Source organism: Ictalurus furcatus, chromosome 11 (genome assembly GCF_023375685.1).
Source record: "Ictalurus furcatus strain D&B chromosome 11, Billie_1.0, whole genome shotgun sequence".
Classification (NCBI taxonomy): domain Eukaryota; kingdom Metazoa; phylum Chordata; class Actinopteri; order Siluriformes; family Ictaluridae; genus Ictalurus; species Ictalurus furcatus.
This window is the reverse complement of record NC_071265.1, coordinates 26111385-26124229: the sequence shown is the minus strand read 5'-3', so window position 1 is coordinate 26124229 and position 12845 is coordinate 26111385. Positions and strand designations below refer to the sequence as shown.

Here is a 12845-nt window from a genome sequence, read left to right as displayed (position 1 = left end):
TCCAGTTCATTCACCCTTGTAATATGCCAGTTTTGTGAAAACAGAATATCTACCCCTACCCTTATTGGTTTTTCCAATATCTATTATAGTGAATGTTTTAGTTGAAGGTACAACACAATTCCCATAATACAAATTCAAGCGCTTGTGTCTGTCACTCTTTGTAAAGATGCTGCTGCTGAAGAAATTTGGCCATTTTGGAGAAGTGCTACCATTCTGTTTTTCACAGCTTGAGATATGAGCTCTTTTAACATCTGCTTTCCTTGTGTGAAACTACACAGCAGGAAGTGAGACTGTGTTTTTATCTATCCTGCGGTTACTTTTACTTTCAAATATGTTAACAGGTCAGATACAGTCATGTGAAAAAAATAAGTACACCCCATGGACATTGGCTATTATTAAAGGTGATAGAGTGTATCAAATGACACACAAAATTTTCACGATTTAAATTAACAACAAAAAAAAAACAGATCAGTTACATGGAAAAAGTAAGTACACCCCTAGATCTGATAGTAAGTCTTGCTACTATTGGTGTCAAATTGGTGTCTATACTCAGAAAGAGTTTGCACAAATTTGACCTGCATGGGAGACGTGCCAGGAAAAAGCCTTTGCTGTCTAAAAATAACATTAGAGCAAGAATACAATTTGCCAGTGAGCATATAGGCAAAGACCAGATTTGGATCAATGAAATGTTGTGGGGGATTTGAAACGGACAGTACATGCAAGAAAACCCTCAAATATAGTGCAACTAAAAGTATGGAAGAGTGGTCAAAAACTTCCAGTAAGCAGACGTCAGAGACTGGTGGACAATTATGTAAAATGCTTACAAGAATTGTTTCTGCGAAAGGGGACAGTACTAGGGTTCTGAGGCTAGTACTTACTTTTTACACAGAATAATATCACATCTATTGATATAACTTTTGAATAAAGGATTGAAAAAGCTAATATTCCTTGTGGTTTTGTTCATGTACATCAACTTTATTAATACGCACTGTTTCAAAGATGATCAAATGTTTGCTTGTCCAAATATGTAAAAAAAAAAAAAAAACAGTATTTTTCATGGGGTGTACTTATTTGTTCACATGGCTGTATGAAACAATGATTATGATAAACACTTGCAATCTCTGTATCATTCCATTTCTAGCTCTACTATTCATTACAGCCCCAATTCTAAAAAGTTGGGACAGTATGGAAAATACTAATAAAAACAAAGAGGAGTTATTTGTAAATATGACTTGTATTTAAACAAAAAACATATGAAAACTAGGTATTTGATGTTTTACCTAAACAACTGCATAGTTTTTTGAAGGTAAACGTTTATTTTGAAATTGATGCATGTAACACGTTACAAAAAAGTTGGGACGGGGCAATTTAGGACTGATAGCGACGTGACGAGTTGAAGTAAGACGTTGATGTGAAACAGGTGAGGCGATCGTCTAATCATAGTATATAAGGAGCCTCCAAAAACGACCTAATCCTTCAAGAGCAAGGATGGGCCGAGGCTCGCCAATCTGCCAACAGATGCATCAGCGAATAATCCAACACTTTGAGAACAACATTCCCCAAAGACAAATTGGTAGGAATTTGGGCATTTCACCTCGTACAGTGCACAATATAATTAAAAGATACAAGGAATACAATCAAATGGGGGCGGCTGTGGCTCAGGTGGTAGAGCGGGTTGTCCACTAATCGTAAGGTTGGCAGTTCGATTCCCGGCCCGCATGACTCCACATGCCGAAGACACTGAACCCCAAGTTGCTCCCGATGGCAAGTTAGCGCCTTGCGTGGCAGCTCTGCTACCATTGGTGTGTGAGTGTGTGTGTGTGTGAATGGTTGAATGAGACGCCGTGTAAAGTGCTTTGGATAAAAGCGCTATATAAGTGCGCCATTATTATTATTATTATTAATATTACAAATCTCGGTGCGTAAAGGGCAAGGCCGAAAACCACTTCTGAATCCGCGTGATCTCCGATCCCTCACGTCACTGTCTTAAAACCGTCATGAGTCTGTAATGGATATCCTGACGTGGGCTCGGGAATAATTTGGTAAACCTTTGTCATTCAACACCATTCGCCGCTGCATCCACGGATGCAGGTTAGGGCTTTACTATACAAAGCAGAAGCCGTACATCAACACTGTCCAGAAGCGCTGCCAAGTTTGGTCTCATCTGAGATGGACAGTAGTACAGTGGAATCGTGTTTTGCGGTATGACGAGTTATTTCTAATAGTTTTTGAACAAAACAGCCGTCGTGTTCTCCGGGCCAAAGAGGAAAAGGACCAACCAAGCTGTTATCAGCGTCAGGTCCAAAAGCCAGCGTCTGTAATGTTATGGTGGTGTGTCGGTGCCCATGGCATGGGTAACTTGCACATCTGTGAGAGCACCATTAATGCAGAAAGATATGTACACCTTTTGGAGCAACAAGTGCTGCCATCCAGAGCAGGACAACGCCAAACCACATTCTGCCCGGATTACAAGCTCATGGCCTGCCTACAGTCCTGACCTGTCTCGGATTGAGAATGTGCGGCACATTATGAAGCGCAAAATAAGGCAACGAAGGCCCCGTACAGTTGCACAGCTGAAGAAATGCATAATGGATGAATGGATGAAAATTCAGCTTGCTAAACTTAACCAACTGGTGTCTTCAGCGCCCAAACGCTTAATAAGTGTTGTTAAAAAGAAGGGTGACGTAACACGGTGGTAAACATGCCTCTGTCCCAACTTTTTTTTGAGTGTGTTGCAGTCATCAGATTCTGAATTTGTTTATATTTACAAAATACAATTAAGTTGGTCAGTGAAAATATTATCCTTTCTTTGTACTTTTGTCAGTTAATTAAAGTTTGAAGAGACTTGATAAATCATATGGCATGTGAGTGTGTGTGAGAGACTGTGTGTGTGTGTGTGTATGTGTGTGAATTCCCATTACTGCCTGCTCCTTATAATAATAATTTTTTTTTTTAGTAATTTACACCACTGTGAGCCTTTCCAGGATACAGTTACTGATGATGAATGAAGGAAAGTAGTAAATGAGCACCAGGTTAATGAACATGACCTTTCTTTGTCCCCTGAGCTTCATACCTGGCTCCCACTCACAAGAAAATAAAAAGTGTCCTTCCACTTTTTTCCCCTCTAATTTGAACCACCTGAGCTTCAAATATAGAAGTGTGTGTGTTCACTCTGCACGCTGATGTGATGAACATGAATTGGTTAGTGTTCAGGTGTTCAAATGTGAGAAAGTTGTGATTTAAAAAAAAAATCACGTGTGTGTAGTCTCCCAGCACAGGCTATTTAACGAACACCTAGTATCGGTGAGCGGGAATCCAGCTTTGGGGCTGCGGAGGAAGAAGCACACAGAGAAGGAGGTGCATGCAGATCTGATCAGTGTGTTATCAGTCAGGCTGAGGGAGGGCTACACCATCCGTGACATCAGCTTCACTAAGGGTGAATACACACTCTCTCTCTCGCTCTCTGTCTTTTAATGATTGTTTCTCTCATTTCGGTATGGCTTTCATGTTGTATTTAGTACAAAATATTAGCGGTGTAACGATACAGCATATCGTAGCATTGAGTACAAGGCTCTTGATTCAAGCAATACATTTAACATACTTCAAAATAAAGTAGGCTGTTTATAATAAAAGAGTACTTATTTTGTGTCAGTTGTAATATACAGTTAAAGTTAATCACACTGCTCCTCTGAAAAAGAGAGTCACAACCGGTTCACCAAATCCGGATAGTTTCAGGTCATTTTGTGTAGTTTTTGCTGAGATCTGGCAACCCCGAGCCTGTGTTTTAATTAGCTATGTTTTATTTTATTCCATTCTAATGCACAGCTTTTGTTTCATAATAAACAAAGAGTCTGAATGGACTGAAAGTTTCAATTACTGCACTTTTGTAATGTCGAATCTTTTAACAAAGTGAAAATGGAAAACTAAGGCACATATTCAGGCAATGTTTATTTTTGCCGTATCGAGACATTACCATATCAAAATAGTATCAGATTTGAATTTGGTGTTTTGCTACACCTCTACAACATCCAAAGCTGAACATATTCATAAATAGAAATTATACAGATGAAAGGAAAGGTGTACTAACACTAAGAAGTAACGTGAATACTGTAACAGCAATAATAATCCAGTGAGACATGAGTAAGGTATTACTGTTAAGAAAAAAAAAAAAAACAAATCCGTGAGATCAGCAGAATACGTGGGTTCATAGGTAGGGTTGCTGGTATGACCTGCTCACTCTGTCTGCCTCACACACTCTCTCTCTCTCTTTAGGAGGCACACAGTTGGAGGTAAAGTTGGTGTTGCTATGGAAGCACAACATGCGCGTCGAGTACGTGGCCGTGGCATCGTGGCCGCTCCTCCCTGCCGAGCGCAGCACGTGGATGGAGGTGACTATGGAAGGCAGCTATGACATCCTGCATGACCTCAGCTGTACGCTACGCAAACCCATCACCAGCCCGTACCGCACCGCTGTCATTCGCCGCTTCTGGAACACGCTGCATGGGTAATACACACACCTGCCAGAACACACAGATACAAAAGCTCATCCTGAAATGCTGCCTGACTGATTGTGGGGTTGTGGTGGTGTTTTATGAAAGAAACATTTCTGGATACAGTCGAATCTGAGTTTTATTCAGTTATCAAACACGACTCCAAATTGTTATTCTGGTCATGCCTTTTGTGTTTAAAACTGAGACAGAGAGCCATTAGCTGTAGAAATCCTCAAAAGAAACTGAAATGTATCTGAATAAAACATGCTTTTTATTGGACTTGTATTATAAACAGAAGCACAGAAAAACAGTTCAACATAAGTATTGCTTTGTCATAAATGTATTCTTGGGATTGGACTTAGTTTTGGACAATAACATACTGTGTATTTCTTTTATGACCTTCAGTGTCTGTTTTTCCTTGCAGCATTAACCAGACAGACCAAATGCTGGTTCATCTGCAGTCCTTTAACTCCATCCCAGAACACTACACGATTCCTGAAAGCACTAAAAATGGCGTGCCTCTCTTCTACATCCCACCTGGATCCACCACACCAGTAAGAGCAGTAATCTCTCTGATGCACCACTTATCATCCACCTATCACCGTGTCTTGTCTTTTTTGTCCCAACATGCGAGGTCATGTGAGGTCACGATTAAATAGGCCTAATAAAGAACCTCAGATGATCGGAGAAACATCCTTGAGTCAAACACGAGTCCGTTCACTATGACTCACAACTATTACACATAGGATAAGACTGTGTTGATGTTCCTGTTCTACATGTAGACATGCATGAAGTTAGAAGATATATAAACAACATTTTAACTTTAAAGACATAGTTATCTGGGTTACACGGTATAAAGGATCCATGGTGGGTAACTTTTACTGAATTTAGAACATTAGTATGAAAAATATAATAATAATAATAATAAAAAAATTTGTTCTGTAAAAAATCCTATGCTGGGTTAAAGCTGTATATGATGTAGAAGTTAGTTTAAAGGTTACCTTAAGTGATTAGTGTGGTGTCCCTGCAGGTATCCCTGTTCATAATACAAGCCCACTCTCTTTCAGGTCCTCTCCTTACAGCACAGTGGCTCAAAAGACTCCAGCCATTCACAGTTTGCCTCCTACTGGAAGCCCATCTTGTCCATGGATGCCAACTTCTGGCAGCGCTGGTTACACATGCACCGTATCGCCATCATCCTGGAACACGATGTGTGAGTTACCTTTTTTTTTTTTTTTTTCTTTCCATATGTTGTGTCTCATTGTCCCAGGCTGTAATAGCAGCCTAAAAACGACTGAACTGAACTGAGCCGAACATTAACACTATATTTGCCCTGCGTTTCTCCTACAGTCCCGTTCCAAAACACGTCCACAGCGCAGGAAATAACGGCAGGTTCAGCACCATCCAGTGCAGAATAGCCCACTCAGCTCTCACATCACTGCTGAGGGACTGGAGCAGCTTCGTCCTGGTGGAGGGCTACTCCTATGTCAAACTCATCTACAGGTGCAACCAATCATCAACACCACAGCAAGATAATTATCAGCTTTTAATTAGAAATAGTTATATCCATGTAATAGAGTTCTGAGTTGTTTTCGATTTATTATTGATCAAAACATTGCACTTGGGTTATCCTCATTATTCCAAAAATACCTTATTTAAATGTTTTTTGTCTATTTTTTGTCTACTTAAGAAATTCATCTGAACATAATGTACACTCCTAATTATTAATTCTGGTATCTATTTAATGACTAAGCCTGATGTGGACCTTTAATTGAGATATATATACACACACACATATATTTTATATATATATATGACACTTTTTTTTTTACCTAACAGCATTGCTGCCCACCTGCCGATCTCCTTCTACCTGGTGCGTCTCATCTCCAAAGCTCCATGCATGGTGCTACGTTTAGGCTTTCCCATAGGAACCCCTGCCCACACCAGGAACAAGGTACATTAAGGCACACATGCTAAAGTCACAATTAAAGCCGTACAGAAGCCACACAGTGTCTGACATCAGACCTTTTATCATTTTGTGCTCAGATGTTTATCTCTCTGAAAGCTTTACAATGGTTTAAGCAAACGTCCAAGTTTATCAGCTTCTAATTTCTTTTGGCTTGGAAGCCCTACAAAAGAGTTTGCTTTTACCATTTTCTCTCTGAAACATTTTTGAGCTTAAGGCCATAGGAACTAGAAGCCATTTTTAAACGATTTTAATAAGAAAATTGCACACATGTATGCAAAGTATGTGCTTTGGGAGAGACGGTCATGTTCTCTGTTAAATCTGTATTATTCTGCTGGCAGATTGTGGATGAGCTGCGAGAGCAGATTCTCAGACTTCGTTTCCCCCATCGAGTGCAAAATAAAGAGGCAACACCAAAAACCAAACGTAAGAATCTGGGTAATGCGTCTCCTTCCAAGTCCCCACCTCTCCCAGCACCAAAGCCTGCTCTATCGGACCGGCCATGTGTGGTCATCTTCAACAAACCTCTGGAAAAACTACTGATCAGGTCAGCAGTAGACCCATCACACAGTCACTCAGAAGACACTGTTTGGCTCAGTAATACCATTTGTGTAGTTCTGTGCAAAGCTTTCAAAGATGATGAAATAGAGGGTTTCTCAGTACCAAAATTTACTATGACTAGCAGTCAAAACTAAACTGAATCAATATTTGCTGCGATCAAATCTACCTGTAAAACCGCATCTATTCTCAGGCTCACTGTGGTGCAGTTTTATGAGAAAATCGGCTGGTTTTAGGCATCATGGTATCTTTGCTCTTACTTGCTTCTGTCTCTGCAAGTCTCAAACAGCCTCTATGATGGTTTTTTTATTCAGGTCTATTGCTTATAATATTTATTTCTTCAGTATCACACACAAGCATTTTTTGTTTTGTAAAATGAATTCTAAAATGTTAGATTTTAATATTTAAAAATTCTAGCAAACATTTAGGCTGCCTAAGATATTTTCACAGCACTATACATTCTCCCACTTTATTAGGAGCACCTGTACCCTTGCTCATTCATGCAGTCATCCAGTCGGCCATTCATGTGGCAGAAGTGCAGTGCATAAAATCATTCAGATGCAGTTTCAGTTAATGTTCATCTCAAACATCAAAATGGGGGAAAAAAAAGAGATTTCAGTGAGTTAAATTTGCGTGCCGTGTGTGTTGTGCTAGACCGGCTGGTCTGAGTATTTATAGACACTGCTGATCTCATGGCACTTTCACTCATAACAGTCTATAGAATTTACACAGAATGGTGTGATGAGCCAAAAAAACCCAAAAAAAAACCCATCCAGTGAGCAACAGATTGCGGAAAGCCATGTTGATTAGGGAAGGCAGTAGATAATGGCCGGACTGGTTTGAGTGGACAGGAAGACTATAGTAACGCAAATAATCACTCTTTACAACCATGGTGAGCAGAAAAGCATTCACAACACATAGAACCGTGAGGTAGATGGGCTACAACAGCAGAAGACCACACTCGGTTACACTCTTGTCATCCAAGAACAGGAATCTGAGACTACAGCGGGCACAAGTTCACCATCTGCCCACTTTTATCTCTTTAACAAAGAACGCAGTCAATTACTTGCTTTAAACTCTCTTTTGCTCTTGTGTTTTAGGTATGAGAAGCTTCCTACGGACTTCCGCACGCCCTTCATGTTGAACCTGGAGGCACTGGGTCAGCCGCTCAGTGTGGCCACGAGCCGCAGCGCCTCCTCCACGATGGCGTTTCTCTCACGGTATTTCCTACAGCAGCGCTGGGTGTGGACAGTGCAGAGTGGCCCAGGGGGTGTGGTTTCACTGCATGCTGTTGCACACATCCTTTCCACACTTGCTGAGTGAGTCCTCTACACTTTCTTTACCCTCTTATACACATTTTACATGTTTATTGTCTCAGCTCTTTTCTCCTGTATGTAAATATTCACTGGATTGATTGGTGTTGTGGACTAATGCATGCTGTTTGCGTGTGCGTGTGCGTGTGTGCGCTGCTTTCTCTGCAGGATCCGTCTGTCTGAGGGCTTCCACTTTGCTGCCAGTGGTGAGGGAATCGTCAACATGGTGATAGAGCTGCCCATGGCTGTCAAAAGACCAAAGGTTGTACTCAAGTCACACAAAAACATAACAAAAACAGATGCAAATTTTCCTCTCATGGTTGGGGTTTACTGAAGTGTAACAATTAGAACGTTATACCAATTTCAACCACCAGGGGCAAGTGGTAGTTTGCAAAGAAAGAATTTGTTTGAGTTCTTCATGCATCCATCCCTGTGTCCATCCATCAGTTGGTTTGTCTGTGAGTCAGCCCACATGCCCCAGCGAGATTCTCATCAGCTCAATATCTCAAGAACGAGTGGTGGAATGTTTGTCGGATTTATGTAGATTTATCACTGTAACCAGCAGATGAGTTGGTGACCCTGTTTGGATCAATTCCAAAATGTAAATGTCCAAAATAGTTTTTCTTTAGTCGCTTCTTTCCTGTTTAAAGCAAATTTCAATGGTTTTTGAGACATACAAATTAGTAACAAGATGGACTAGGTTTGTTGTCATTTGTCAAAACGGTCGTTTTTTTTGCATACAGCCTTAAAATTAACCGATTTCAAGTATTATTATATTCACAACTTATTATTACACAACTAATTTTCTCGGGTGCCTACTCACTGGTTAGCAGCCGATGCTTTATTCCTGTGTGTGGAGTGTTTATTAATCTGGTCTCTTGTGTAAATGTGTCTGTAGGGAACTCCAGCAGTGCAGGATACACAGACTCACACGTGCATCGTCCAGTACGTCCTGTTTCCTCCTCACTCTACCTCCACTAAGGACAGGTAAGAACATTCACATCAGGGTATTTTTATTTATTTATTCTATTTTATTTTGTTCTCTCTTGCACGTGCAGTGTTTATTTTATTGTGTCGTTTTTATTTGCTTATTTTAAATATAGTTATTTCTTTTAGATTACATGAAGTCTGATTGTACTTTGAACTGAACTGATTATTTCTGAATGGATAACTGTAAAATTAGAGTGCTGGAAATTAAAGCTAAACTGAACTGTTTGTTCTCTGCTTATTAACCCGGACCTTAAACTGCAGAGTCGAGCAGGATTTAATCACTACACTTTGCTTGGCTGTTTTCTGACCTGCATGTTTATACTGGTTTTGTTAGTTTGACTCCTTTATCACTGACTTTGGTTCTTATCCAAACCAGTGAATTTTTCGCTCTTGTCTTCCCAGTTTTTCAACAGACGATGACAATGACACAGAGGTGGAGGCCATAGACGTTGAGACGGAGCTGAACCTGGTGACGGAGTGCTGGGTGGAGCCTCAGAGTGGGAGTGTTTTGAGCCACTTGGAGCATCAGCGACACTTCCACGACCTCAGCTACCAAGACATCCCTCAGGCTGTCAGTATCTTCTAACAAACAGAGCATTCAAAAATAATCTGTGTGATCTGAACAACTCTGATGAGAGGGTTTATTTAAATAAACTGCCACTTTACAATGAATCTTGGCTACTCTCTTTGAGTAGCAGGGATGGCATTACAGTCTCCCCTGTTAATCAGAGCGTGGCTGTCAGTGAGTTCATATGTGCAGAAGAGGGTAGTTTTCACTTTCCTCCGAGCGTGTTAAGCTGCCCTGTGTTGTCGCATGAGCAGCAGTTTGAAATGATGTGGTTGGCAGGCTTCACGAATCTCAGAGGATGTGCCATGCGCCAGTCCTCATGCGTTCTGCTCGGTAGCTGTCTTGTGATCGAGAACATCTGGCTAGAGCTTGGGAATTGGCAAATGACCATATTCTGGGAAAGAATAATCGTGTATGTCATGACTTACAGTGCAGAATGTCATATTTTTCTGTAGATTTTTCCTCGTGATCAGTTGTCCATGTCCACCTTATTGACGTTTGAGTACCTCATACAGCTGTGTAAAAACAAAGATCAGCCACAGCCTCTTAGCAGCAGCAAAGATGCAACAGGTCAGAAAAGTGTCCATTTCTTTCCTTTTTTGTTTAATTTTTATTTATTTTGAATAAATTTGTGCATTTTTTCCCCCATACCTGTTCTCTATTACTTTGCAAATATATATATTAAAAAAACAACAATAAATGTGCCTGTGTTTCTGCATTTGTGACCGCAGGTGAGACCCCAGGTGCTGCTCCAGCTGACAGCATACATATGGTGCCTTTTCAGTTTGACCTGATGAAGCTGCTGCCCAGGTGTCAGCAGATAGAGCTTTTCTTCTATACTTTCAGCAAAGGTACTGCTACTGTGTCCATCTTTACATACACTCCTTTAAACACTTACTGTATACAGTGCTTTGCATAATACCATCTTCACAGTGATGGTGGTGGTAGCATCACATTGAGGTTTACCCTTGGCCTCTTGGTGGATTCCTCTGACCAGTGCCCTCCTTAACTGGTCACTGAGCTTTGGTGGATGGACTCTCTTATTCATGGTCGTGCCATATTCTTTCCCATTATTCAAAATAATGTATTTAATAATGCATTCCACAGAATATTCCAAATCTGAGATAAAAAAAAAAAAAAAATCAGACTGTGATTGTTTATTAAGTTGCTGTGTTGTTGTTTCACACACACTTCTCTTCTCTCTACGGTCCTCTATAGCAGAGAACGAAGACACGCTGCAGAATGCCCCCTCTCTCCCCAATGATCTGCTGCTCAGCCTTTTCCACAGCTCTCTACAGAATGACCTGAGTGACCGTGAGATAACACTGGCTGATGGAGATCACGTGACTTTCATGAATCACATTCTAGAGCGGGAGAGGGACGGCCATGCGGCCCCGTTCTCGCTACCTGTAATTAAAGGTAATTAAACCGTCTAGACGAAGTCGGATTCCTGTTTGCCAAACGTACGACACGCAACGCACACCAACACGCCACGTGTCGCATACATATGAGTAATCGTGTACTTATAATGAAAAGTTTGTGAGTTAGATTGCTCTCTTTATTTTTATAAAATGTTGTAGTGCTTCTGGATTACTGTGACACAGAGACGTGATCAAAAGTGATCAAAAGAAGTGAACTGGTAAATACTGTATATGTAAGTCCAGTAGTTTTATTCCGCAGTCACACAGCCAGGCACAGATCACCACGGTACTTCCTGTTACAGGGTATGACTTTGTAACAACCAACAAACACAGATTTCCTTGATTTTATTCCAGTTTACTATGATGCAGTACAGTGTTGAGTCAAACGCATATGGCTCCAGTAAATTAGTTGTCGTTTGGACCTTACATGGAAAACTGGGGCGGTTGTCCCTCATTGTCCTTGTGAGTTTGTCCACAATGTAATAACTCTGTTTCTGCCATAATCCGAATGCCCTGATTGAGCAGAGGACATCTGCAGGATTCTTGATCAGTGATCATGTAGTAACCGCACGTCAAAATACAAGATGTTTTTCAGGCAGAGATTATAAATATTGGCTATAAATATTATCTCAGACACACCAGGTTTCTTCCCCCCTCTTATTTGAAGCTGTTTTGAGTAGCTGTGTTTGACAGTAGTGTTCCCAAATCTATTGTGGGATGAGCTTTTGAGGTTTCAGGATCATGATGTAACACACAAAATTCAACAACTGCACACGGTGCACATTGTACAACAGTGTAGAACAAGAACACACTCGGCAGTGCTGAATGATAAATGAAACCGTGTCTGTTGAGCATGCACGCTGATATTGTTTAGATGTTGGGGTGTTGCTCGTTAACTTGTAGTCATAAGTAATATGTGCATTGGCCGCTTAGGCAACTTTTACCGATGGTCATTTTTGAATAGATTTTATTGCATGTTAGTATGGATGTGCAGGTTTTTAGCTGTCCACAAATGTCCACATAATGATCGAAATGCAAAAACCCTCTAATTATACAAATTTTCATTTGGTTACTGAGGGAAAAGTTTAACTATAATATATCGGCATTATTTAGCTACTGCGATAAACAAGTTATAAGAAATAACACACAAAGATTAAAAAAAAAAACAAAATAAAAAAAACAACAACTATGTTTGTGTGTGTGTTTGTGTTTATAGAAGAGTATCTGAAACCCACAGAGAGGCAGGACACAGTGTTGTCTAGCCACACAGTCGGGAGCAGTAAAGAGGTGACAGGATCCACCAGTACTCTGCAGGTGAGACACACACTCTCATATCATGCAGTGTTTTGTTCATTACAGTACTTCCATCAGTATGCTGACACGGTGTCTGATCCTCTGTTGCGATCCATTCATCAAGACGGTTCAATCTGACATCATACTGTTTATCTGAGTGGTTTTAGCCAATGGATATCTGTATTCATTACATGGAGTTCATTCTGTGTCACACAGCTCTTATACTCTGAGCTTGGATTCTGTCTT

General features: G+C 40.6%; 1 protein-coding gene across 9 annotated transcripts in view; it reads left to right on the top strand.

The window, feature by feature from the left end:
- Positions 1-12845, top strand: part of szt2 (SZT2 subunit of KICSTOR complex) — a 122390-nt gene that overhangs the window by 9927 nt on the left and 99618 nt on the right. For all 9 annotated transcript variants that reach the window (XM_053635903.1, XM_053635904.1, XM_053635901.1 and 6 more), the window contains exons 9-23: positions 3266-3436; positions 4273-4504; positions 4915-5044; positions 5558-5703; positions 5841-5993; positions 6330-6444; positions 6798-7003; positions 8115-8333; positions 8496-8589; positions 9226-9314; positions 9720-9888; positions 10341-10455; positions 10617-10736; positions 11104-11304; positions 12523-12620. In XM_053635903.1, coding sequence (XP_053491878.1) covers positions 3266-3436; positions 4273-4504; positions 4915-5044; positions 5558-5703; positions 5841-5993; positions 6330-6444; positions 6798-7003; positions 8115-8333; positions 8496-8589; positions 9226-9314; positions 9720-9888; positions 10341-10455; positions 10617-10736; positions 11104-11304; positions 12523-12620 — 2258 coding nt within the window. The remainder of the gene's footprint in view (positions 1-3265; positions 3437-4272; positions 4505-4914; positions 5045-5557; positions 5704-5840; positions 5994-6329; positions 6445-6797; positions 7004-8114; positions 8334-8495; positions 8590-9225; positions 9315-9719; positions 9889-10340; positions 10456-10616; positions 10737-11103; positions 11305-12522; positions 12621-12845) is intronic.